Source organism: Doryrhamphus excisus, chromosome 15, assembly GCF_030265055.1.
Source record: "Doryrhamphus excisus isolate RoL2022-K1 chromosome 15, RoL_Dexc_1.0, whole genome shotgun sequence".
Classification (NCBI taxonomy): domain Eukaryota; kingdom Metazoa; phylum Chordata; class Actinopteri; order Syngnathiformes; family Syngnathidae; genus Doryrhamphus; species Doryrhamphus excisus.
The window spans coordinates 5,854,430-5,880,391 of NC_080480.1; the positions used below are offsets into that span (position 1 = coordinate 5,854,430).

General features: G+C 43.5%; 2 protein-coding genes across 3 annotated transcripts in view; one reads left to right on the plus strand and one right to left on the minus strand.

Annotated features, from left to right (window-relative positions):
- coro7 (coronin 7) overlaps positions 1-25,962 on the minus strand; it is a 97,695-nt gene that overhangs the window by 22,945 nt on the left and 48,788 nt on the right. The gene's annotated exons all lie outside the window — the stretch shown is intronic.
- vasnb (vasorin b) lies at positions 435-24,835 on the plus strand. Its single transcript, XM_058048781.1, has 3 exons — positions 435-603; positions 5,380-5,439; positions 20,685-24,835. The coding sequence occupies exon 3, from the start codon at positions 20,712-20,714 to the stop codon at positions 22,758-22,760; it is 2,049 nt and encodes a 682-aa protein (XP_057904764.1). The 5' UTR covers positions 435-603; positions 5,380-5,439; positions 20,685-20,711; the 3' UTR covers positions 22,761-24,835.

Consider the following 25,962-nt stretch of genomic DNA (forward strand, 5'->3'; position numbering starts at 1 on the left):
ATACTCTGAATTACTTTTTACAGTGTACATTTCCATGCACCACCAAAGAAAGGTGATGCAAGAAGTCCCCCAAGAAGTCATCATTTGATGCCAGATTGGGATGTGTCAGCACACACACACCCCCACAACCCTCCACCCCCAACCAGGCGTGATGCTGCCGCACACTTCTTATTAGCTAAAATACACATTTCATTGGTGCCAGCAAGATGTTAGCAGCCTGGAATCCAAATGCAATGCAAACAATGTCTGCTGCACAACAAATAAAGCAGCCATGTCTTGAAACAGGTCGTGCAAGAAGAAGCAAAGTGTGTGTGTGTGTGTGTGTGTGTGTGTGTGTGTGTGCGCAGCGCAGGAATCTGCACCCAAAAGCTGCAAGGTGACTCTGGCTCCTCCCATCCAAGCTCCGGCACCAATAATAAAGTGCTTTTTGTGTGCACACAGTCGCCACTTGAGCGCATTCCTCGACGAAAGTGGATGTCCGCGGCGCTCAAGTGAAGCTCTACCGTCCAAGGACGCACAGAGCTCACCCACGGAGAAAGGACACACTTGTGGACTTTATATTTTAACTCGGATGATAAACACACGCACGACTGAAGTTAAGAGGTAAGCCAACTTCATTAAAAGGCGGCGGATTCATCCTATTTAGTTTCCCTGCATGTGCGTGTTCGATGCCAACCGCGCGTAAAGCCACTGCGTGGCAGCGAATACAACAAAAACGCTCAATTGCCCAACAAATTCACACTATTATGAACTCCTGGTGGTTGCCATAAATGGATTTCTTCACAAAATAAAAAGGCAGGCGCCCGACGTGGAGCTGCTAGGATCCAGCCGGGCTGAGGTGCAGGCAGGGCGGCTTGCGAGAGCGCATGAAGCCCGGTAGAACTTTGGAGCTTTCAGAAACAACATCACAGCCATACATGGCGTTATTTCAGCACTGAGGGATATTTAGCATACATTTCCACTTTATGTGGAAAACTTCAGAAGAATGTCAACAAGATGGATTATTACAAAGATGCTTCTGTTCATTATTATCATATTTATTACTGCTATTAATGCCCAGCCGATGTCCAGTGCTGGTACTAAGCTTCAATGAATGGGAGGGTTATGCCAAGGAAGGCCACTCCGCGTAAATAATATATAATCTGATGAAAAAGATGATTATTATTATTAAACGCCCTCAGTGAAAAGCATGAATGGATGCAAAGCCACATAAAAGGTTATTTTTGTTCATCAGTTCCAGATCTTAGGTTAGGTTAATTGGCGACTTATATTTACAATCTTCAAAATTATTTTTTTTCAACATTATTAAAGTCTTCTAGACATAAACTAACATCCCTATAGTCACATTTACACTCCAATTCCAATCCAATGTAGACATACAGTAAAAGAAACCAAAAAAATTACCTTTTAAGTTGAGTTTCTAACATTATTAGAGCCCTCTAGATGTACAATAACATCCCTATAGTAACTTTTCTACTCCTATTCCCCATAGTAGATGTAATAATAGAAAATATTTGACCGTCTTCAGCATACCCACAACCCTAATGAGGATACGCGGTACTTCCTGCAGATGTCTTATACACAAAATTATTTTAAAAAATGAATATAAAAAAAATTATGAAGCTGTTAAAGTGGAAGTGCGACATGGTGAGGGGTTACTGTGCTGGTTTAGGACGGGAGCGACATGGCCAAAGCAAACGATAACATCTTACTCGTGTCAGAAATTCATATTCATATTCAGTATTATACTAGCACATCAACACTACCAGGAGAACCAGAGTAAAGAGAGGGGGGGGGGCTGGCTGCTGTGGCCCAGCAAGGTGCACTGTATTCGGGCACACGGGTCAAAGCAGCCCCTGCAATGCCATGGAGGTCTCCGGCAAAACTTTAGCATTTTTCAAAAGTTTGAAATGCTTCATTTTGCCAAAAATATGTGCACAAAATCTTTTTCTCCTCATATTAAAACTTAATTATGACTTTTAATCATGTTACAACTTCCCTGCATTCAAGCACCATTTATTCAGTCATATATACTGTATATTTTCTATATTCAAAATCATACAGAATAGCATTTATAATCACAGTGTCCAATATATATATATTTACTGACACAAACTAAGTTTTTGAGTTTGTGTGTAGTTTCTGAAGTTGAAACCGAGGCAGGAAAAAAGCCAAGTCTGGTTAAAGGCTTCCCTGGAGATGCTTAATAAGTGTAAGAAGAGTCTTCTGACCACAATCCCACAAGCCTGCAGACAGATTAGCATCTTTTACACAGACCCCCCTCCCTCACAAACAGGCACAGAAAATCACATAATCCTTCCCGGAGGGGGTGGGAGACTGCAGTAACCCCCCCCCCCTGCTTATTTCCTCACCGTGTGTGTGCTGCTCTGTCACTGGCAGTAGATAATTACTTCATATCAGCCACAGGGGGTTGGAGCTGGGGGGGGGGGGGGGGATATATATTTATTAATAGGGGACTTTCAGGTCGCTAATGTTGCAGGTAGTGTGGACATGGTCAACAATGCTTGTTTGCCAGATCAACAGGCGTTTACTGCAGGTTATTTCACAATAGAGACAATATTAATAATAACATAATATGTTGGTCATAGTATGGTCATATAAAAAAATATATAAAAAAATAAAAAATAAAATAATTTGTTTTAACTATATTAAGAAAGCAGGAAGTGAACAAATGTAACAGTTACTGATTGTAAAAGTACCAGATGAAGGAGTAGGATTTAATAAGCTTTGCTTCTTCCTACTCCTTTTGGACATGTGGAACTGTGAACTGATTATGTGATGCATTCAATTGTAATCTGATGCATGTTCAAATGAAATAAAACCATTACCATTACATAATAATCAAAACAAAAGTATTACAATATGGCCTTTGCATGATTAGTAACATAATAACACAAGCTACTGTTGCTGCCATAAGAGGAGCCAAACTGTCACCACCTTGCAAAACAAAGACCCGGACCCTTGGAGCTCCGCTTTCCGCCAATTAGCGGCGGTGTGTGAAGCGTACAGCATGGGGGCGGGGGCGGATTATGGATGGTAAAAAGTCAGGTGGAGGAAAGAGAAGAAGCGAGGGGAGGCAAAAAGGCCACGAGCCGGGGCACTCAAACCGCGGGTCCCGAGAGGGGAGTCGACGGGGCAGAAAGTTGGGAATTGGTGGTGGGGGCGGCGTAGTGGGAGCAATGTATGTGAACTCAACAAGAGTACTGGCGAGTACTTTGGAAAAATGGGCTATTACTTTATTCCAAAAAATGTTGTTTGTATTGACGGTCCTTGAACGCACCTTCTTAATTTCTCCCACACTTTACTGATGCACAGAACTTTACCAGAACTCTGAGAGAAGACTCCACAAAATCTGCAGCGTGAAGCTACTGGAGGGTGTTTTTGCAGGTTTGAGGAAGATTTGGATAGAATCCGTACATAACCCCCCCCCACAGAAAAAGACGCTGTACTTGTTGGCATGTCAAAGTAGCCTCAGCTTGCCGGCGTCACATTTCAGTGCCGACCAGGCCAACCCACAGCTTGTACTCCTCAGAAGCTAAATGAAGGTCCAACCAGTGCAAGTAGAGCTTGTAAAAATATACACACATATGCAAAAGAGACGTGACACTACCCCAATATGATGGAACCCCCCCCCCCCCAAGCCACACTGGGAAGTGTCACCAGAATGACGGAAACCGCTTTGGTTTTGCAGTTTGGGAGAAATCTTAAAAAAAGAAAAAATACCCCCCTCCCCCTCAAAAATGTACCCCCCCCCCCAACACTAACAAAACAAACGGGGCATTCGAGGAGGCACACGGAGAGGACGAGAGGGAGGATGCTCATCCCAGAGCGCCGCCGCAAATTGCAGCGTTTCAGCATAAAAAAAGAGACAGCTCCCCAACAAAGGCTGTAATTACCCTTGGGGGAGAACCAGGACCTTACTAGGCAAAAACACACACACACACGTACACACACACAACCGAAACTAGTAGCAAGAGATCAGCCTTCGTGAGCCAGTTCAAACATTGCAGCGCTTGCTATCAATGACTGATGACAAATCAAACAAACAAGGAAACCAACATAACACCAGCGGCCAATCAATTATAGTTATTTTTTTGTCATTAAATTTTTACAGTGTGCCTAAAATAAATAACAAAATAAACTGCCCCCAGGCCGCACTTTGGACAGCCCTGATATATGTATTATACATTCATTCATTACAAGGGTTGCAGGGGGTGCTGGAGCCTATACCAGCTGACTTCGAGCGAGAAGCGGGGTACACCCTGGACTGGTGGCCAGCCAATCACAGGGCACATATAGACAAACAACCATTCACACTCACATTCATACCTATGGACAATTTGGAGTCGCTAATTAACCTAGCATGTTTTTGGAATGTGGGAGGAAACCGGAGAACCCGGAGATGGCTGAGGGTGGAATTGAACTCGGGTCTCCTAGCTGTGAGGCCTGCACACTAACCACTCGCCTACCGCGCAGCTTGGTTTAAGTTACATTCATTCATTCATTCATTTTCTATCGCTTATCCTCACAATGGTCGCAGGGGGCTGCTGGAGCCTATCCCAGCTATCTCCGGGGTGAGAGGTGGGGTACACCCTGGACTGGTGACCAGCCAATCACAGGGCACATATAGACAAACAACCATTCACACTCACATTCATACCTATGGACAATTTGGAGTCGCCAATTAACCTAGCATGTTTTTGGAATGTGGGAGGAAACCGGAGTACCCGGAGAAAGGAAAACCCACGCACGCACAGGGAGAACATGCAAACTCCACACCGAGATGGAATTGAACTCGGGTCTCCTAGCTGTGAGGCCTGTGTGCAAACCACTCGGTCGCCGTGCAGCCAGTAATAAACATATTGGTCGTAAACATGTAGTTACGAGTACGTGCGGGTCGCTGGCGAATGATGCCGTGGGGTTGAGTGTGTGTATCGTGTGTGTATCGTGTGTGTATCGTGTGTGTATCGTGTGTGTATCGTGTGTGCATCGTGTGTGCCTTTGTGCTTCTATAGCATGGCTAAAACACCATCGCTTCATTTTCTGATGCTACACCTGCATCAGGTGAGCCAACCCGAGTCTCAGCATCAACAACCGACGACAGACTACAAAGCCAGCCAGGCGGACACGGGTGTGGGGGTTGGGGGAATGGGGGGAGGGGGGTGATGATGGAGTAATAACACAGGTATCAAGTTGGCAGCGTGCAGAGTGGTCCACCTGCATTCTTACACTCTACACACACACACACAGCTTCACAACCTTCCTCTTTCACCTTTGGGGCGGCTAACAATACCTGGCAAGGGGCCAGTAAAAAAGGAGGCGGGTCCTTGTGTTGATTGGTTGTGTTGTATTTCACAGGGGACGGGCGCCCAGAAATTGAGCAAAGTTGACACCAGAGGACGGACACGTTTTTATTGGGTGAGTTACGAGTCACATCAGATTCTTTTCCACTTTTCCACCATACGGCCCTAACAGGTGACATTCATTCATTCAGTCATTCATTCATTCAGGCGGGGTACACCCTGGACTGGTCGCCAGCCAATCAGAGGGCACATATAGACAAACAACCATTCACACTCACATTCATACCTATGGACAATTTGGAGTCGCTAATTAACCTAGCATGTTTTTGGAATGCGGGAGGAAACCGGAGAACCCGGAGATGGCTGAGGGTGGAATTGAACTCGGGTCTCCTAGCTGTGAGGCCTGCGCACTAACCACTCATTCACCGTGCAGCTTGTTACATTCATTCAGTCATCGCTTAACCTCACAATGGTCGCAGGGGCTGCTGGAGCCTATCCCAGCTGACTTCGAGCGAGAGGCGGGGTACACCCTGAACTGGTGGCCAGCCAATCACAGGGCACATATAGACAAACAACCATTCACACTCACATTCATACCTATGGACAATTTGGAGTCGCTAATTAACCTAGCATGTTTTTGGAATGTGGGAGGAAACGGGAGAAACATGCAAACTCCACATAGAGATGACCGAGGGTGGAATTGCACCCTGGTTTCCTAGCTGCGCGCTAACCACTCGACCACCGTGCCGCTCTTACCAGGTGACAATAGTACACAATAGCGCTTTATGGAAGCTACACACATAGTTTGTTAGCATTAAAGCTACAGACGCACCCAAAAACGCCATGTTCCCAGTACAGCCAACTAAAAAGAAGACTACTGTGGGACCTCTGGGATGTATTTACTGTATAATGATTCCATGTGGGAACGTTAATGAGAGCCAATCCAGGAAGCGAGCTTGTGGTTTGCCCCGTAACTCCAAAAAATCATAAATATCGAGCAAGTACCGTAGGAGTAGCTGTTGTCCGTCCTGCTATGCTAATTGTCAGTGGGCTGTGACCGGGTCTGTGTGGGCTTGTAAAGACACACACACACTTACACACCGCGCAGCCAGGAGCCTCCGGCGTCTGGACGCACACCGCTACTCTCACTAATTGTTTCACGACTTCCCCCGGTGTTCAGTAAAAAAAAAAAAAAAAAAGCCTGCTTCTGCTCAAAAGTGGGGGGTGTAAAACAGAGGAGTGGGAGGAGCTGTTGACTTTTGGCAAAAACACACACACACACACACACACACACATGCATTCCTCAGGTTGGAGGAATCTGTGGATGCTGTGTCAGTTCGCTTCCGGTAAAATATTTGCCGTGCACACAATGTGTCAGTGTCGGTGGGCGCCCGTCAGCTGTTTCTCGTGAAAACCCAGAAAATGTCAAGCTGGAGATGTGTCGACACTCTTGACACATTTATGTTTGTGTGAGACCACACACACACACACACACACACACACACCATTTATGTGTGGTAAAATACAAACAATCCATGATAACCTCTATGTGGATGTTCTGAATGGATGTTTCCTGGACACAACAGCGCCTCTGCTGGTTGCAGCAAAGTAGTGCACAATAAATCAACAATAAACAAAAACAATCAAACAAAACTACAAATAAAGTTGTCATTTTTTGAAAATTATGTATTCATTCATTCATTCATTTTCGACCGCTTTTTTCTCACGAGGGTCGCGGGGGTGCTGGAGCCTATCCTAACTGTCTTCGGGCGAGAGGCGGGGTACACCCTGGACTGGTGGCCAGCCAATCACAGGGCACATATAGACAAACAACCATTCACACTCACATTCATACCTATGGACAATTTGGTGTCGCCAATTAACCTAGCATGTTTTTGGAATGTGGGAGGAAACCGGAGTACCCGGAGAAAACCCACACAGAGATGGCCGAGGGTGGAATCGAACCCTGGTCCTCCTAGCTGTGAGGTCTGTGCGCTAACCACTCAACCACCGTGTCGCCCGAAAATGTTGTATGTGAGGGGGTAATCTTATGGGAATTAAGTCAAAATATTTCAATATAAAGTTAACAAACTTGACTTGATTAGAAAGTTGATATATTTCCCAAGTGGGTAGGAAGTCCCCACCCAGCCACACAGAAGCTACCTACAACGCTATGCTCGGCTATTGAAAGAACAAACAAGATTTTTCCAGGTCAGCCATGAGCACACACATCATGACGTGTTTGAACGGATGTGTGGATTAAGTGGAAGCACAACAAAGAATCATTCATCCTGCCTCAGCCTCGCACTCAGCCTATTGCTACCTGAGCACTACTACTACCAATACTACTACTACTACTAATACTACTACTATTACTACGGTCCGCCCTGTGATTGAGCCTGCTGATTCATGCCAAACACCAGCAGCATCTAATCATATTAAAAACACATATTTAGAATGTCATAAACAGGTTTTCTATGCTTTGCTTTATAAATATGTCTCAAAACAGTCAAACCAGCATGTGATCAAGATGATAAAGGTTACGGTTGAATTCCAGACCATCTTCAGGGGTACAAAGGTACCTATAGGGGTGCTATTTCACGTCTAGAGGGCTCTAATAATGTTTAAAAAGACAGTTAGAGCATTTTAAACAGGTTTTCTCTGCTTTTATTCATAAATATGTCTCATTTTGTCTTATGACATCTATATTGTGTAATACGTGACTATAGGGGTGTTATTTAATGTCTTGAGGGCTCTAATAATGTATAAAAGCACATTAACAACCTTTTAAACAGGTTTTCTACGCTTTGATGTATAAATATGTTGACTATATTGAGTGTAATGACTATAGGGGTGTTATTTCATGTTTAGAGGGCTCTAATAATGTATAAAAACACACTAAGAACCTTGTAAACAGGTTTTCTATGCGTTGATGTTTAAATATGTCTTATTTTCTCTTATTATGTCTACTATATTGAGTGTAAAGATGACTATAGGGGTGTTATTTCATGTCTAGAGGGCTCTACTAATGTATAAAAACATACAAAGAACCTTGTAAACAGGTTTTCTATGCTTTGATTAATAAATATGTGTTATTTTCTCTTATTATGTCTACTATAGTGTAAAGGTGACTATAGGGGTGTTAGTTCATGTCCAGAGGGCTTCTGTGATGTTGTGTGATATTTAGAGAATGGGATGGATGTGCCGTGCCTTTACATCCACATCACATTCAGTTCCTTTTCAAATGTCAGGGATATTTTGTGATGTCACCTGCACTGATCTTCACTTATTGGTGAGCTTCCCTTGCTCGGATCCTCTCGTCCAGTTTTCGTTAAACACATGAGGATTCTTGAGATTGCTGCAGGGAAACCGTGACGTGAAGGGTTTTGACAGGTTGTTGCTGACTGATGTCTTTACATGCGGGAGAGCAGCATTCGCCCCTTTTCTAAGTCGTCTGGCACAGGAGTGCGACGGCGTTGTTGACTTACACGATTCTGTCACATATCCGAGAAAACCTTCACGCCATCTAGACATTTTTGAGAATTTCCCGCCACGTTTGCGTTGGGGAGGCGGAGGAACTGCCGACCTGCCGCCTCCTTGCTGGCGCAGCACCAGGGAAGAGTTTCACAATAAATTCTTTTGTGACGCTCTTAATCAACAACGCTTATCTCCAGTTCACGTTTATCTTGTGTGTGGCACATGTCAAGGGCTTGGGGGAAGAAAAAAAAAAAAAAAAAGCCAGGCGGGGCGGAATGACTTGAAAAATCACAAACGGAAAAACACTCGGATGGACGTGTGGAGGAAGCCTGAAAAACAGGTTAGCTTCTGGACAAAAATTAAGATACAACTTATGGCTTGGAGCACACGTTAGCATACATGGAGTATGCATATACACTCATCCCTCAATATTTCACGCTTCTTCAAAAATAGATCAATCAATAAACATATATGCATATTTAAGCTAATTTGACATATTTTTCTCCAGAATATAAATATATGGCATTCACAACTTGCATTGAACAAGACATTGTGAAAATATGTAGTATTTTACACAGTTAATAATGTTTCATTAAAGAAACACAGGAAGGACTGCACAGCACAGGAAGTAGAAAACAACAAAAAGGAAGTCTCCCAATGCTGATATGTCTGAGTCTATATTATGTCTAATTTTCTCATATATTGGGTAATAGGAGTGTAAAGGTGACTGTAGGGGTGTTATTTCATGTCTAGAGGGCTCTAATAATGTTTTTTTAAAAAGTGTATTTAAAAGGTCATTAACAGGTTTTCTATGTCTTATATGTCTTTCTTTTCTCTTATAATGTCTGCTATATTGGGTAGTAGTAGTCTAAAGGTGACTGTAGGGGTGTTATTTCATGTCTAGAGGGCTCTAATAATGTTAAAAAGTGTATTTAGAAGGTCATTAACAGGTTTTCTACGTCTTATGTGTCTTTTTGTCTCTTATTATGTCTGCTATATTGGGTAGTAGGAGTGTAAAGGTGACTGTAGGGGTGTTATTTCATGTCTAGAGGGCTCTAAAAGTGTGTTTAAAAGGTTGTAAACAGGTTTTCAATGCTTCCATTTAGTAGGAATCTTAGTTTTTACTCTTCTTGTCGAAGAATGCCAGCAGAGGTGGCTAATGATGAAGGAATGTGTGTTCAAAGAGCCCGAGGACGTGTGTGTGTGTGTTTCCTTGGTGAGCGCATGTGACATTGTTTGTCGAGTCGGGGCCGGCGGGCTGTCAGTCAGTCTGCCCGTACTGTCAGTCATGGTGCCATACCTGATGCCGGGCACGCCCTCTCAAGTTTGAAGATGAGCTCGTATTTCAACAGAGAAGGAAAAAGGCAACAACAAGTGTAGTCTTTCACGTGTCTGTGTAGTGCATTGCTTGATATGTGATTATAGGGGTGTTATTAAATATCAGAGGGCTCCAACAATGTTAAAAAGCATGTTTAGAATGTTGTAGAGAGGTTTGCAATGCTCATTTTGTTCATTAGTTGTAGTTTGAGAAGCCGAGGTCAATGCAGTGTTTTATTGGTCATTTTGCACCTTTGCTCCAAACATATTAATGACTAAATTCTGCTGTTTTGTGGTTGCAAAAGGCCTATTAATAGTAAAAAAATATGCATATTGAAGTCAATCTTACATATTCTTTTTGCCTAAATGAACAGGTTAATGGTGTTAATCGTTGTATTTAGGTTAAAAAACAGGTTCTATGGAAATATTCCGTTTCTAAATAAGTGGCCTGACTATGCGGAAATTCAGTGTTTTCATCATCTTGATAGATTTGATGATTATCTTGGCATGTTGACTGTACTAGTTAAGCTGATAGCGTTTGGCAGTCTATTACTTATCAGTATATCACCGCAGCTTGAAGCACACGGACAAAGAAAAAAAAAATGCTGCAACTCCAGCCACAAGAAGGCAAGCATAACCACCTGATAGATGCTATCCCCACTCACGTGCACGTCCAAATCATTTGAATCCATTTTCAGGTCACGTGTAAACAGAGCCTCTGATCTACTTGTGTGCTGTTATGGAAGCAGTTAGGATCGACGTCCATCACACACGAGGTGGAGTCACGGGGGTCATCTTCTTAGCCTGACAAGCACCGTAGAGCGAGGGGTCTCACACTCAGCTCAACCAACAAAGTGACGAACCCTGAATTCACAGCAGACACGTGTCGCGTACGTCACATCCGTGTAGCGTTTTTGCTCATTTTATAAACACAAAAAGCTGTTTTCCGGTGTTTCTGCATCGTAGTATGTCTGAATTTACACTTTGAAACGCATCAAAAATAGACTTGGTCTGTCTTTTGGGTCGTGCATCAGACACTAGCGTGACAACGCCACAACTATCACACAGCAACAGCTAGATAACAAGGTCGAAGGTACGACCATATTCGATCTAAAGACGCAACTTGCAACGTTTTACCACACAAAGCACCCCCCCCCCCCACACACACTTACGCTTAACTTTCAGGTCACGGAGGATAATAGACATAATGAGAGAAAATAAGACATAAGGTAGAAGAAACCAGTTTACAACCTTCCAAATACACTTTTAAACATTATTAGAGCCCTTAAGACATGAAATAACACCCCCATAGTCAACTGTACACTCCTATTACCCAATATAGTAGACATAATAAGAGAAAATTAGACAGAAAAAAACAGTTCACGACCTTCTAAATACACTTTTGAACATCATTAGAGCCCTCAAGACATGAAATAACACCCCTATAGTCCACTGTACACTCCTATTACCTAATATAGTAGACATAATAAGAGAAAATAAGACAGATAAGACACAAATAAGAGATAATATAAACTTGCAAAGAGTTCCATGTTGTTTCTCTTTTACTTCCTGTTCCGTATAGTACTTCCTGCTATTTTCTCATGTATGTTACTGCATGCATGACCGAAGAAACCAGGTTACAGCCTTCTTAATACGCTTTTTAATATTATTAGAGTCCTAGAGACATGAAATAACACCCCTATAGTCAATTGTACACTCCTATTACCCAATATAGTAGACATAATAAGAAAAAATGAGACAGAAAAAAACAGTTCACGACCTTCTAAATACACTTTTGAACATCATTAGAGCCCTCAAGACATGAAATAACACCCCTATAGTGAACTACCATATTCGCTCTAAACACACAACTTGCAACGTTTTACCACACAAAGCAGCACCCCCCCCCACCACACACACACACACACACTTATGCTTAACTTTCAGGACAGGAATAAGAAAGATGAAAGCCAGTGCTGTCCAGGCTGGACTTTCATGTGCGTGTAATACGAGAACGTCATGTTGGAGATCCCAGACAGATACACCTTCGCCGTGGCCTCAGTTGGTCCGGGGTGGAGGGGTATGCCGATGAAAGACGGCCCCACTCGGACGCCGCCTGACCGGACAAAACGTGAGGGCAGTGAACTAGGAGGGGCTGCCTTTGTGTTGATTCTTTATGGAACGTCTATCAAGTCTAGCAAATCTTAGTGCTTGACGGACGCAGTGAAGCTTTAAGGGACGCGTGTGCTGCAGGGCCGAGAACCAATCTTCAGGTGGGAGTATTTGAAACCTGATATTGTGTGTGTGTGTGTGATGTCAAAGCAGGCTTGTTATCTGTGTCGTCTGGGGTCACAGAACACGAAGCAATGGTTTGATCCCACAACTGCAGGTTGTAGTGGCGGAGGACCAAAGCTGCAAAATATTCCTTTCTTCCACCTGATTCACTCTACTCAAGACATTCCCCATCATAAAGTATGCAGTTGAAAGATGACATATGTCACACTAATAACAAGTCAGCCAACAGCAATGTTTGGATAATTATGGCATGTGTCTGGAATGTCATGTGTCCGCACCGTCACGCAAGACATCCTCCTTGCCACTCATTGTTGTGTTGTGCGATTCAGAGAATAATCACAATAAGAATGGCAGGTGCATTCAGGGACATCCATATTTTTATAGTTAGAGCAGACAAAACCTGCTTACAATTTTCTAAATATGCATTTGAACACTATTAGAGCACTCTAGATATGAAATAACATCCCTACAGTCACATTTACACTCCTATTACCCAACACAGTAGACATAAAATACATAAATAATACATATATAAGACAGAAGAAACCAGGTTACAACCTTCTAAATACGCTTTTTTAATATTATTAGAGCACGCGAGACATGAAATAACACCCCTATAGTCAACTGTACACTCCTATTACCCAATATAGTAGACGTAAGACATAAATAAGACATTTAAGACAGAAGAAACCAGGTTACTACCTTCTAAATACGCTTTTTAATATCATTAGAGCCCTCAAGACATGAAATAACACCCCTATAGTGAACTGTACACTCCTATTACTCAATATAGTAGACATAATAAGAGAAAATAAGACATATAAGACAGAAGAAACCAGTTTACAACCGTCTAAATACACTTTTAAACATTATTAGAGCTCTAAGAGAAAATAGGACAGAAAAAAACAGTTCACGAGCTTCTAAATAAACTTTTAAACATCATTAGAGCCCTCAAGACATGAAATAACACCCCTATAGTGAACTGTACACTCCTATTACCCAATATAGTAGACATAATAACAGAAATAAGACTGATAAGACACAAATAAGAGATAATATAGACTCGCAAACAGTTCCGTGTTGTTTCTCTTTTACTTCCTGTTCCGTATAGTACTTCCTGCTATTTTCTCGTGTATGTTACTGCATGCATGACCAATTTAGAGATTGACTTCAATCTGTATATTGTTTAGACTAATGGGCTGTATTCAACAACAAAAGGACATTTAATAACAGGTCAACATTATTTTCTTGATAATTACAACGAGTGTGTTGATGAATGTGTGTAATTAATTGCCAACAATCGCTTGTGGTTGCATTAATATTGTCGGGAGCCTACATATTGGAATTGAACAAAGCCACCACACAAAACAATCGTCTTTCATTCCTTCCATCCTGACCACTACAACTCCTTTGCCTCTTTTCTAAAGCTACTCCAGGTGTTGCATTGTTTTGCCGCCGTGAGGTCACACAGGTACAACGAACGGGTGACAGACGGCATCCCAGCAATGCACCGGGCTCATACCTGAGAGCAGAACACGCATGCCGCCAGCCTTTCATTAACATAGCTGGCATATTCACACACTAGCTCCGTGTGTGCTGGAGGTACACGGGCAGCACCTTTCATGATCTTTTCATCCGCGTTTATCCCGCGCAAATCTCCTTCCTGCCTTCCAAATCTCGCTGGGCCCCCTGTGTCACGTTGACAGATAACCCCCGCTGGATTATGGGTAACGGGTTCCAGCTGCGGCGATGGAGAGGGATGGGAAAGGGTGGAATGGTGTAAAAAAGGAGAAAACTATTCCCATAATGACTTTATTATATACTTTATTGCTCTCTGGTTCTACCATGGGTGGCACGGCGGTCTAGTGGTTAGCGCGCAGACCTCACAGCTAGGAGACCAGGGTTCAATTCCACCCTCGGCCATCTTTGTGTGGAGTTTGCATGTTCTCCCTGTGCATGTAATGGGTTTTCTCCGGGTACTCCGTTTTCCTCCCACATTCCAAAAACATGCTAGGTTAATTGGCGACTCCAAATTGTCCATAGGTATGAATGTGAGTGTGAATGGTTGTTTGTCTATATGTGCCCTGTGATTGGCTGGCGACCAGTCCAGGGTGTACCCCGCTTTTCGCCCGAAGAAAGGGTAGGCTGGGATAGGCTCCAGCACCCCCACAACCCTCGTGAGGAAAAAGCGGTAGAAAATGAATAAATGAAATATGGGCTAATAACTATAAAAGCAATCTTCACTCAAAAAAGGTCAGTAAGGATAATTCATAATGCCGCCTACAGAGAACATACTAACTCCTTATTTCTAAAATCACAAATACTTCAACTTGCTGATATAGTTCATCTTCAAACAGCTAAAATAATGCATAAGGCTAAAAATAACCAATTAGCTAAAAATGTCATCCAATACTTCTCTACAAGAGAGGAGAAATATGATCTCAGGGAAGAAGTACATTTGAAACACTTATATGCTAGGACTACGTTAAAAAGCCATAGCATTTCAGTATGTGGAATCAAACTATGGAATGGATTGAGTAAGGAACTCAAACAATGCACAACGATGAGCCAATTCAAGAAACAATACAAGCAGTTGATGTTTGCTAAATACAAGGATGAAGAGTCTTGAACCAGTCATGATATGCTATATATATCACTATATTGACACTTACTATGGTACCCATTAGGTCATTGTATGGTCATATCACCTCGTACTTCGGTATGAGGTACATTATTTAAAAAAAACAAAAAAAAAACTTTAACTGTATTATGGAAAGCAGGAAGTGAACAAATGTAACAGTTACTTATTGTAAAAGTACCAGATGGAGGGGTAGGATTTAATAAGCTTTGCTTCTTCCTACTCCTTTTTGGACATGTGGAACTGTGAACTGATTATGGGTGTACAGTGTACAGTTCACTATAGGGGTGTTATTTCATGTCGTGAGGGCTCTAATGATGTTTAAAAGTTTATTTAGAAGGTGGTGAACTGTTCAAATAATTGTGTTCAAATGAAATAAAACCATTACCTTAACATTAGCATTATTCCCATAATATTTGGACTTTATTCTCTTTAAATTCGTAAGCTAATTTTTGTTTAGTTAATTTTTCACAATATTACCACTTAAAAACGTATAATTTCAACTTGATGCTACTGCATGTTGTGGGCATTCATATCCCTTTAGTCATCTTCTCAGCGTTGCCAAAGTGTCAACTTGGTGATGTACAGGTTATGAATCAGCACCAAAGAGAGACGTAGTACGATCTTGCCCGGCTTCCAAAACAACACGATGACAAAGCCGAGGCTTGAACACGCTGCCGTCACTCCAACTCAACTCCAGGAGCGCTGTGACTCACGCTCCGATGCACATGCCAAAGGCATTATTTCTCTTGGGAAGTTCAAATCCCAGAAGAGAAGGAGAGCCTCTTTAATGCCCTCCGTGGTGAGCACGCTGATGCCCTGACTGCGATTTGGCCTCCTGCCCTTCGGCAGGCTGAATTTTGCAAGAAGACTCTGACACACACACACACACACACATTGGGATTTTATAATCCCTGCTGTCCTCCTCATTGGCCCGCCTCTCAAGATAAGGGCTCTTGACGCTTGGCCTGCAGGGACTTAATTGAAGTCCACTCCAACCCCTCTCCATGGCCCCCTGGGCTTCTCTTTAAGCCCGACAGAAACTTGCTTTCACCTCCACTCAGCAACTTTCTTTTACTCCTCCTCCTCCTTATCATTATTGCTGTTTCTTATGACAAAAGTCATAGCCATTTACTTTTTCAAGAAATGTACGCCAACTAAGACAAAAAAAATATGCTAACTGGGATATATGCTAACCAAAACGCCACTCCAAAAAATTTGGGCAAAATTTGGGCAAAATGGTGTGTACCCCTCGGCTTTCACGACTGTTAATGACATTTGTTGTACTGTATCAGTGTCATCAAGTTATCGTTTTTGGGGGTTTAAGGACCCCTGTCAAGTTGTCAAGCAAATTTGACACACATGAGCTTGTCAGTCCATTCAGGGTGTGTACCAAATTTTGTGGCGATTGTCCTAAACGCTCCACTCCATTCCATTAATGGAAATTTGGGCAAAATGATGTGTACCCCTCGACCCTCACGACTATAAATAACATTCGTTGTACTGTATCAGTGTCATCAAGTTGTCATTTTTGGGGGTTTAAGGACCCCTGTCAAGTTGTCAAGCAAATTTGACACACATTAGCTTGTCAGTCCTTTCAGGGTGTGTACCAAATTTTGTGGCGATTGTCCTCAACGCTCCACTCCACTCCATTAATAGAAATTTGGGCAAAATGATGTGTACCCTTCGGCCTTCACGACTGTAAATGACATTCGTTGTACTGTATCAGTGTCATCAAGTTATCGTTTTTGGGGGTTTAAGGACCCCTGTCAAGTTGTCGAGCAAATTTGACACACATGAGCTCGTCAGTCCTTTCAGGGCGTGTACCAAATTTTGTGGCGATTGTCCTAAACGGCCTAAAAGTTACAACGGGTGTTTTGTATGAGAGTGTACTGAGCTGTGTGAGTTTAAGCGCCCCTTAAACCGACTGTTATCCTTTACGAATCTGAACACGCGAGAACGCAGCATAATGAATACTGTACGCCTCAGGCAACGGATCTGCACAAGCAGGCTTTTGTTGTCAAGGATTCTCCATAAATGACTGCATTCTTAAAGGGGCGGGGGCGGGGGGGCGAATGGGGGTTCAACTTTTCAACCACAAATACAGGTTAGTAGGTGAGCCCACTATGGAGCATTCATCAAGGTCAACGTATTAGACGTAGCAATATTTTGTAATTACCCAGACGAGAAGACTAACGTGGGCTGCACGGCGGTCGAGTGGTTAGCGCGCAGACTTAACAGCTAGGAGACCCCGACTTCAATCCCACCCTCTGCCATCTCATCAGTTTGCATATTCTCCCTGTTTTCTCTGGGTTCTCCGGTTTCCTCCCACATTCCAAAAATATGCTAGGTTAATTAACGACTCCAAATTGTCCATAGGTATGAATGTGAGTGTGAATGGTTGTTTGTCTATATGTGCCCTGTGATTGGCTGGCCACCAGTCCAGGGTGTACCCCGCCTCTCGCCCGAAGACAGCTGGGATAGGCTCCAGCACCCCCTGCGACCCTCGTGAGGATAATGAATGAAAGAAGACTAATGTGTTAGCAGTGGGGTTCAAGCAAATGTCAGGATGACTCTGACTCATAGATGCATAAGAGGAGGACGAATAAGCGATGAGGGGTATGAGACGACAGCTGAGATGATACAGACCTCTTTTACGCCACTGCAGTACCCCCACCCCCCCACCCCAATTCTTCATCTGCCCCCTTTGAGTCAACTTTCAATACAACTTATATAGCAATATATTCCCCAATGAGTAAACACAGCATTTTCAGTATTATTAACAGCTGGCAACACAAATGAGTATCATAATAACAATGAGTCTTCCTGAATTCCTTATAGTTATGATGTGCCTACACATTTAATATCACAAAGAAAAGCTCTTGATCTTCCATCTGGCATGATTATAGGACAAGGGTTAAGGTATTGGCCGAGAGCCTTTTCTTTTCTTTTATCCAGATATATGTGACTTTTATTTGCTTGCATGCCCTTGCATTCTGTCCTAATAAAATATCACTCTTGTAAGACCCCAGGTTCTAAAGTAGATAAAGTCATAAAGTTGAGGGTCCAGCATCACGTATAGCATCAATCGGTTACTGTCTTACTACTGTAGTAGTAAGAGTAATCAGGTAGGGTGGTGCGCCTGCTTCATACACAAGGAGTGGGATCCTCCACCACCTAACTACGGATTAAATACTTTGTAGTGTGCTATGTACAGTATACAAGGGGTGCACAATAATTATTGGTCTGGCCGATATCAGGGATTTATGACAAAATGCAAATACATTAAAAATACCTCTGATAACCAATCATTTGAAAAATGCTCCAATGAGGCAGGATTACCCATACAGTGCAAGTGAGCAAATGAAGCGCTCCTTTTTTCATAACTTATAAACAAATGTTCACTTTTGCTAAATACATAGTACATACACAATTCATGATGTGCTATATATATCACTATATTGACACTTACTATGGTACACATTATGTCAATGGATGGTCATATCACTTTGTACTTCGGTACGTGACAAAAAAAAAAAATAATAATAATTTAAAAAAATTAAGAAGTTAAAATTAAGTTAAAAAACATTAAAATTAAATAAAATTAAAATAAAATTAAAATAAATTAAAATTACATTAGGAAAGCAGGAAGTGAACAAATGTAACAGTTACTGATTGTAAAAGTACCAGATGGAGGGGTAGGATTTAATAAGCTTTGCTTCTTCCTACTCCTTTTGGACATGTGGAACTGTGAACTGATTATGGGATGCATTCAATTGTAATCTGATGCATGTTCAAATGAAATAAAACCATTACCATTACTTTAAAAGGGAGGACGTTATACCAAATGCTTCATCATAAAACACCCATCAAGCACACAAAAAAACCTTACCAGCCACCTGAAATGCCAGCAACGCGCTGAAAAGTACATTCTAACACTCACAAGAAGTAATAAATACATTTTACATTTTCTCCCTCACTATCTTCATCTTTGTGGTGCTTTTGAGACAATAGGCCGTTTGTGTATGGCCGTGGTGTCAAGGCAAAAAAATGTGCTTTCAGGTTAGCGGCTGTGCGAGTCAAAGAGATAAGATGAAAAGGTGTCAAAAGATTCAAAAAGGTCAAAAGACAGAAATGTGGCCCTGTCCTACTCAACCACCCCCCCACCCCACCCCAAACTTCTCTCCCACTCATTCCCCAGGCTGTTGATGCAATAACCAACTGTCACACACGCTCTATCTGGCAACAAGTATCTACTTTATCTCCCCTCGTTCCTCCCCTTTCCATCATCTCTTTCAAGTCCACTGTAGAGTCTCTAATAGAGTTATTTGTTTTGCAAGTCTGGGGTTTAGGTAACACATAACCCTGTCGATGTTATCTCCCGCCAGTATTTCAGCATTAGGAATACTTGTGTCAGTCAGTGTGTTGACATGAGGCGTATGATTTTTTCAACGACATTGAAGCGGTTGCTTGTGCAGTCACGAGGAAAGAGATATGAAGATGTCCGTGGACGCTAACAATGTTATCTGTTGCATAGATCAGGGCTCATGAACCTGACCATTTGGCAACAGATTCCTAAAAACACCAGAGCAAAGACTATCTTTGACGAGCATAACATAATATTATACATTTGGGGCGACATTCTATACCGAGGCTGCACGGTGGAGAGTGGTTAGCGCGCAGACCTCACAGCTAGGAGACCCAGGTTCTCCCCGGGTACTCCGGTTTCCCCCCACATTCCAAAAACATGCTAGGTTAATTGGCGACTGTACTACATTGCCTTGCATTGCTGGGCTGCACGGCGGTCGAGTGGTTAGCGCACAGACCTCACAGCTAGGAGACCCGGGTTCAATTCCACTCTCGATCCACCATCTCTGTGTGGAGTTTGCATGTTCTCCCCGTGCATGCGTGGGTTTTCTCCGGGTACTCCGGTTTCCTCCCACATTCCAAAAACATGCTAGGTTAATTGGCGACTCCAAATTGTCCATAGGTATGAATGTGAGTGTGAATGGTTGTTTGTCTATATGTGCCCTGTGATTGGCTGGCCACCAGTCTAGGGTGTACCCCACCTCTTGTTCAAAGACAGCTGGGATAGGCTCCATCACCCTCCGCGACCCTTGTGAGGATAAGCAGCAGAAAATTAATGAATGAATGAATGAGTAAAATGAATGAGTAAAATTAGCGGTCTGCACAGCAGGCGTTTGCACGCTGGCCTCACAGCTAAGAGACCCGAGTTCAATTCCATGGGTTTTCTCCGGGTACTCCGGTTACCTCCCACGTTCCAGAAACATGCTAGGTTAATCGGCGACTCCAAATTGTCCATAGGTATGAGGTACAGGTACAGCTGGGATAGGCTCCAGCACCCCCTCCGACCCTCGTGAGGATAAACGGTAGAAAATGAATGAATGAATGACATTCTATACTAGGTACGGATCATAGTCCAGAATCTGGTTCTTAGATTTGTAGCAGGTACCAGAAATGCTTATGACAAAATTATTGGCTGGACATAATTAATAACTTATGTAAGTGGTCTTGGAATTGTAAACTGTCCCATGCGGTAATGCGTACCGTTCCTCTCCATTCAACCAACTATGAATAATAAGTCATATTTTTTCTTGTCCTTGTTGTTTCAGGTTGAAACGGGATCAGGAGTCTTCAAGATGAAGGTCTTCCTCACTGCGCTCGTGCTCGCACTCGTCCTTCCCCAAGTCACCCAGTCCAGTGAATGCCCGAAGGACTGCTCCTGCTCCACACCCGAATCCATCTTGTGTTTCCAGAGACGTTCCACAACCATTCCTAAGGGAGTGCCACCAACCACAAAAAGCCTCTACCTGTTTTCCAACGGAATCGAGGGACTGTCCACCGAGGACTTTGACGGTTTGGGCAACTTGGAAATGCTGGATCTCAGTCAAAACAAACTGAAAGAACTTCCCGATCGGGTGTTTGAACCCCTTGTTTCTTTGAGGAACCTGGACTTGTCCGCCAACCAAATCACCCAAATCTCAGAGGAATGCTTCCAAGGAATGCCGCTGCTGGAGCGTCTTTATTTGTATAGCAACCACATCAAAACCATCCATCCCGCCGCATTTGACGCTTTGGAGAACCTACTGGAGCTGAAATTGCAAGGCAACCTGCTGACGTCTTTGCCCGTTCTCTCAATGCCCCGCTTGCTGCTGCTGGATCTTCGTTTCAACACCATACCTACACTGGGTGCCTCAGACCTCAAAACCCCAAATCTTGAGTCCCTCAAACTAGGGGGCGTAGGTCTAACTAACCTGAACAAGGATCTCATAGACAGTCTGGAGAACCTCCATGAACTGGACATCTCAAGGAACCATCTAACGGTTTTCCCGCCAGTGCTGAAAGAAACTCACGGGCTTATTTACCTCAACCTGGCTGGCAACCCGATGGGTCCTCTTAAATTTCAGGACCTGAAGAACCTCGGGGAGATGCAGGAGTTGGACATCAGCAGCTTAAGCCTACAAGGTCTCCCAGAGGAGTTCTCGCAGCTTTTCCCCCACCTGAGGAAGCTGACAGTGGCAGAGAACCCCTTCAACTGCCTCTGCAACCTAGCCTGGTTCCCAAGATGGCTCCGAGCTCAAAGCATCACCCTGGAGAGAACAGAAGAAACCCGTTGCCACTTCCCTCCTATCAATGCCGGTAAGGTAGTGGAGAGACTAGAGCATCGGGATTTTGGATGTCCTACCACAACCACCGTCACCACGAGCACTGTTAAAACGAACACCGCCATTCCTGTACATGTCAGCACCCCAGCAAGTGCTACTACAGCTAATCCAGCCAACCGGTTTCACGAGGACTCAAAGAGAGACGCCGACTACCCCCAGCCCCCGGTCCCTGCGTCCCCAAGCAGCAGCAGTGTGGACTCGCATGAGGAACAGCGCTTCTGTCCTTCTAACACTTGCCTCAACGGGGGTACTTGTCGTTTGGACCAGTATGGTCAAGTAGACTGCACCTGCCCACCTGGAACCTATGGGTTTTATTGTGAAATCCGAAACGACAGTCCACCCTCTCCCCAAGAACCGGACCTGTACATGACAACCGTCACCCCAAACGCACCAGACATCAGCTCCCGTCAGGCAACCTCGACGTCAATCCTGCTCGATCTCCACCGTTACATTGAAATGCGGCCTTACCTTCGCGGAATCCGCCTCACCTACCGGAACCTCTCCGGTCCTGATCGCAGGCCGAATCAGCTCAGCCTCCCGGCATCATACCCGGAGTACCGACTCAGAGGTCTGAAGCCTAACTCCACTTATACCGTATGCGCAAGTCCGCTTGGCGCCCCGAGCGGCATCGACAGCGTCTGCACTCAGGCGCGTACAACCGATGACAAGGACGACAGCGTCACCGGAGCTCAAATTGTCAACAAAAAAATGGCCACCATGCTGGTTCCTGCGGTAGCCATCTTGATTCTGCTGGTGTTGATCGCAACAGCGGTGGGAGTTGTGTGCTACGTCCGCAAGAAGAGAGCTAAAGGTCACCTGGATCTGGACTGCGAGCCTTCTCAAGTGGAATTAGATGGAGTGAAAGCCGGGTTGGGCAACGGAGCACTTCCTCAAAAACAACCCCAGCTCATGATCCCGGAACCCGCTGTTCAGAGCGGCAACCTGGAGTACGAAGTCTTGTTACTGCAGGATCACTGCATATCAAGTAAAAACATGTCACTTCACAAGCCCTCGTACTTTTGACATCTGGTTTAAGACTAAACAAGCTCTGTGTCCACAACGGACCACAAAAGTCCACTTTGACTTGGACTCACATGGGCGGTCTTTGCTGGAATGGCAACCGCTCCATTCAGGGGTACGCACTACATTGCTGAAATGCTCCTAAGTACTGCCCCCAAGGAATTTAGGAGGTCATGAAGATTGCCGACGGGTTACTGTAAGAGTGCATGATAATTATCAAACCGATATGAGGCAACAATCTGGCAACATTAAGGCGAGACAGCCTGTATTGAGATCATTTGTAAACAAACATTCCACAAATATTTTTTTTTTAATCAACTATGTCTGTTGTGACGGCAGCACGGCGGTCGAGTGGTTAGCGCGCAGACCTCACAGCTAGGAGACCAGGGTTCAATTCCACCCTCGGCCATCTCTGTGTGGAGTTTGCATGTTCTCCCCGTGCATGCGTGGGTTTTCTCCAGGTACTCCGGTTTCCTCCCACATTCCAAAAACATGCTAGGTTAATTGGCGACTCCAAATTGTCCATAGGTATGAATGTGAGTGTGAATGGTTGTTTGTCTATATGTGCCCTGTGATTGGCTGGCGACCAGTCCAGGGTGTACACCGCCTCTCGCCCGAAGACAGCTGGGATAGGCTCCAGCACCCCCATGACCCTTGCGAGGATAAGCGGTAGAAAATGAATGAATGAGTGAATGTCTGTAACCGATGAACTGGATTTACATGATCTTAAATGGGAAAATTTGCTTTGGTTAGAGTCTGTTTTGGTTTGAGTCGGATCTTCTGGAAGAGATGAATGATGTTAACCAAGGCACTGCTGTATTTTCTAAAGAAAAACAGGACAGAAATTGTAAAAAATAAATAAATAAAAGAAGTAGTAGTCGCAAATGTTGGGATTGGCTGGCCACCAGTCCAGGGTGTACACCGCCTCTCGCCCAAAGACAGCTGGGATAGGCTCCAGCACCCCCGTGACCCTCATGAGGAAAAAGCGGTAGAAAATGAATGAATGAATGAATGAATGAATGAATGTCTGTTGTTATCTTCAAAAACTCCATGGCGATCCCGAGGGTGGGCAGACTAATGTAGCAAACTTCCATGTTGAACCCCCCCGCCCCCGTCCCCGTGTCCCCCTCACCAGGGCTGACCTCTTTTGGCACTAACATGACAAAATGATGATTTTGTATATAAGTTTTATACATGTTTTTTTTTTCCTGTATATTTTTTGTGACAGCGAACAGGTTTCTCCATCGCCGCCGCCTCTTGTGACTAATAAACGAAGCAGCACATTTGAAATCTTTGAAGATTAACAAATGGTTGGGTACCAGCGCAGGCAGATCAATCAAAGGGGTTTTTGCCCCCACCGTGTCAGACAGACTAAGTCTGCAAACACTCCAGACTAAATCCCCTTTTGTAATATTTGGAACCCCCCCCCCCAACCGGGGAATCGGGGTTCCCAGCAGGTACACGGGAAAGCAGTTGACTGAACGCCACAGCTTACATGAAACACACGCGTGATCAAAAACTACTTTATTTATTATTTATTTGCCCTGTAAGGGAAACGCAGTGTACAGTACAGTTTATCCCTCCATTACAATTCCTGTAGGAGCACATTTTTTTTTTGGGATAATACATCTAAGTATCATGCTGGGCAGAAAGAATGTGAAATAATAACTAAACTGTTGCCTGGAGGACAACTTAGAAAGCGGGAACCACTTGATAGCGCATCAGTCGTTAAACGACGTTGCGCTGTTAACCTGCCCACGTGTTTCCCGGCTTGGTCGTTAGCTCCCAGAACCCCCCTCCATCAACACATCTGTGAATGTCTAGTACAAACAGTATTTTAATAGTCCACAGTCAAAATACACAAACTAAGTATTGAGCATCCAAGTAAAAGAAACTAACCGAGAAGACGGAAAAGCAACACAACTGGAATATATTTCTGTAAAACAGAATTGATGAATATTGATGAATTTTTTTCCAGTTTATTTTGTGAAGTGCCTTGTCAATATTGCTTCTTTTGTATTAATTTGTACAAGTCACACAAAAGTGGTATTATCATGAAATAAATACAACAAAAATAAGATGGCTGTTTTCTGTTGTTATTGTCAGATTCTAAGAAAATGGGAAGTTTGCTTCACAACATTTGGACCTGAACTATGAGTGTGCATGTGTGCACGCATTGTGCATACATTAAAAATTTCCTGACAATGTGTAACATTCTGCACGCTACACTCCTCCACGCTTTTTTTTACGTCCATGTGATGCCTGCCGAGCTCTTCTCAAATGCACTTCTCCCACTTTGTGGACTTTTTAAAGAAGACCTATTATACTTTTTCCACTTTTCTGACCTATAAATGTAGATAAAATGTTGTATTCTCGCATTAAACAATGCCAAAGTTTCAGATAATGAGTTTTGCGCATTTAGAAGTGAATTTGGGATGGCTCAAAATGCTCGGTTTGAAAAGGCGTGGTGAAACCATTACTTTGTGATGTCAGAAAGGGACGGACTTCCTTATATGGTTTATAGTTAGGAAGCACCACTCAAAGCGCAGTGGGCATGCGTAAGTGGAATAAATTAAAACAGACCATTTTGGCAGGAAGCACAAATCAAAGGAAATACAGCTGGAATAGGTGCAGATTCCGGAAGTTCTAAAACGTTTTCTGTGCGGGTTATTGTGTGTAGCGGCTCTATAGGAGACCACAACTCAATATAAAGGGTTGAAAAATGAGCATAATAGGTCCACTTTAAGGCTTCAATTTGCTGTGAAGTGACATCAGTTAGCGGGGAGTTGCATCATCACCTCTTTTTGCCTCGAATACCTCGAAAAAGGGCCTCGAAAAAGACAAATAGGGATTGGACGCTGGGATTGCCTTATGGGAAGCAACGGAGTGCTGGAGCCTATCCCAGCTGTCTTCAGGTGAGAGGCGGGGTACACCCTGGACTGGTCGGCAGCCAATCACAGGGCACATATAGACAAACAACCATTCACACTCACATTCATACCTACGGACAAAAAGCTTGAATGTGATTAAAAAAAACACATTTTCAGCAAATACGGAAAAATATTACCACAAGTAAAAAAAAAAAGCTAATATTGCAAAAAAAAGTAAAGAAAAATTGTCAATTTCATGAGGAAAAAATCTGACTATTCCAAGGAGAATTTATATTGACACAACTAAATACAAGACAAAAAGCAACTTTATTCCT

Bases quoted from the DNA above. Each gene is read 5' to 3' on its own strand.
- vasnb (XM_058048781.1), top strand. From the start codon at position 20,712: ATGAAGGTCTTCCTCACTGCGCTCGTGCTCGCACTCGTCCTTCCCCAA.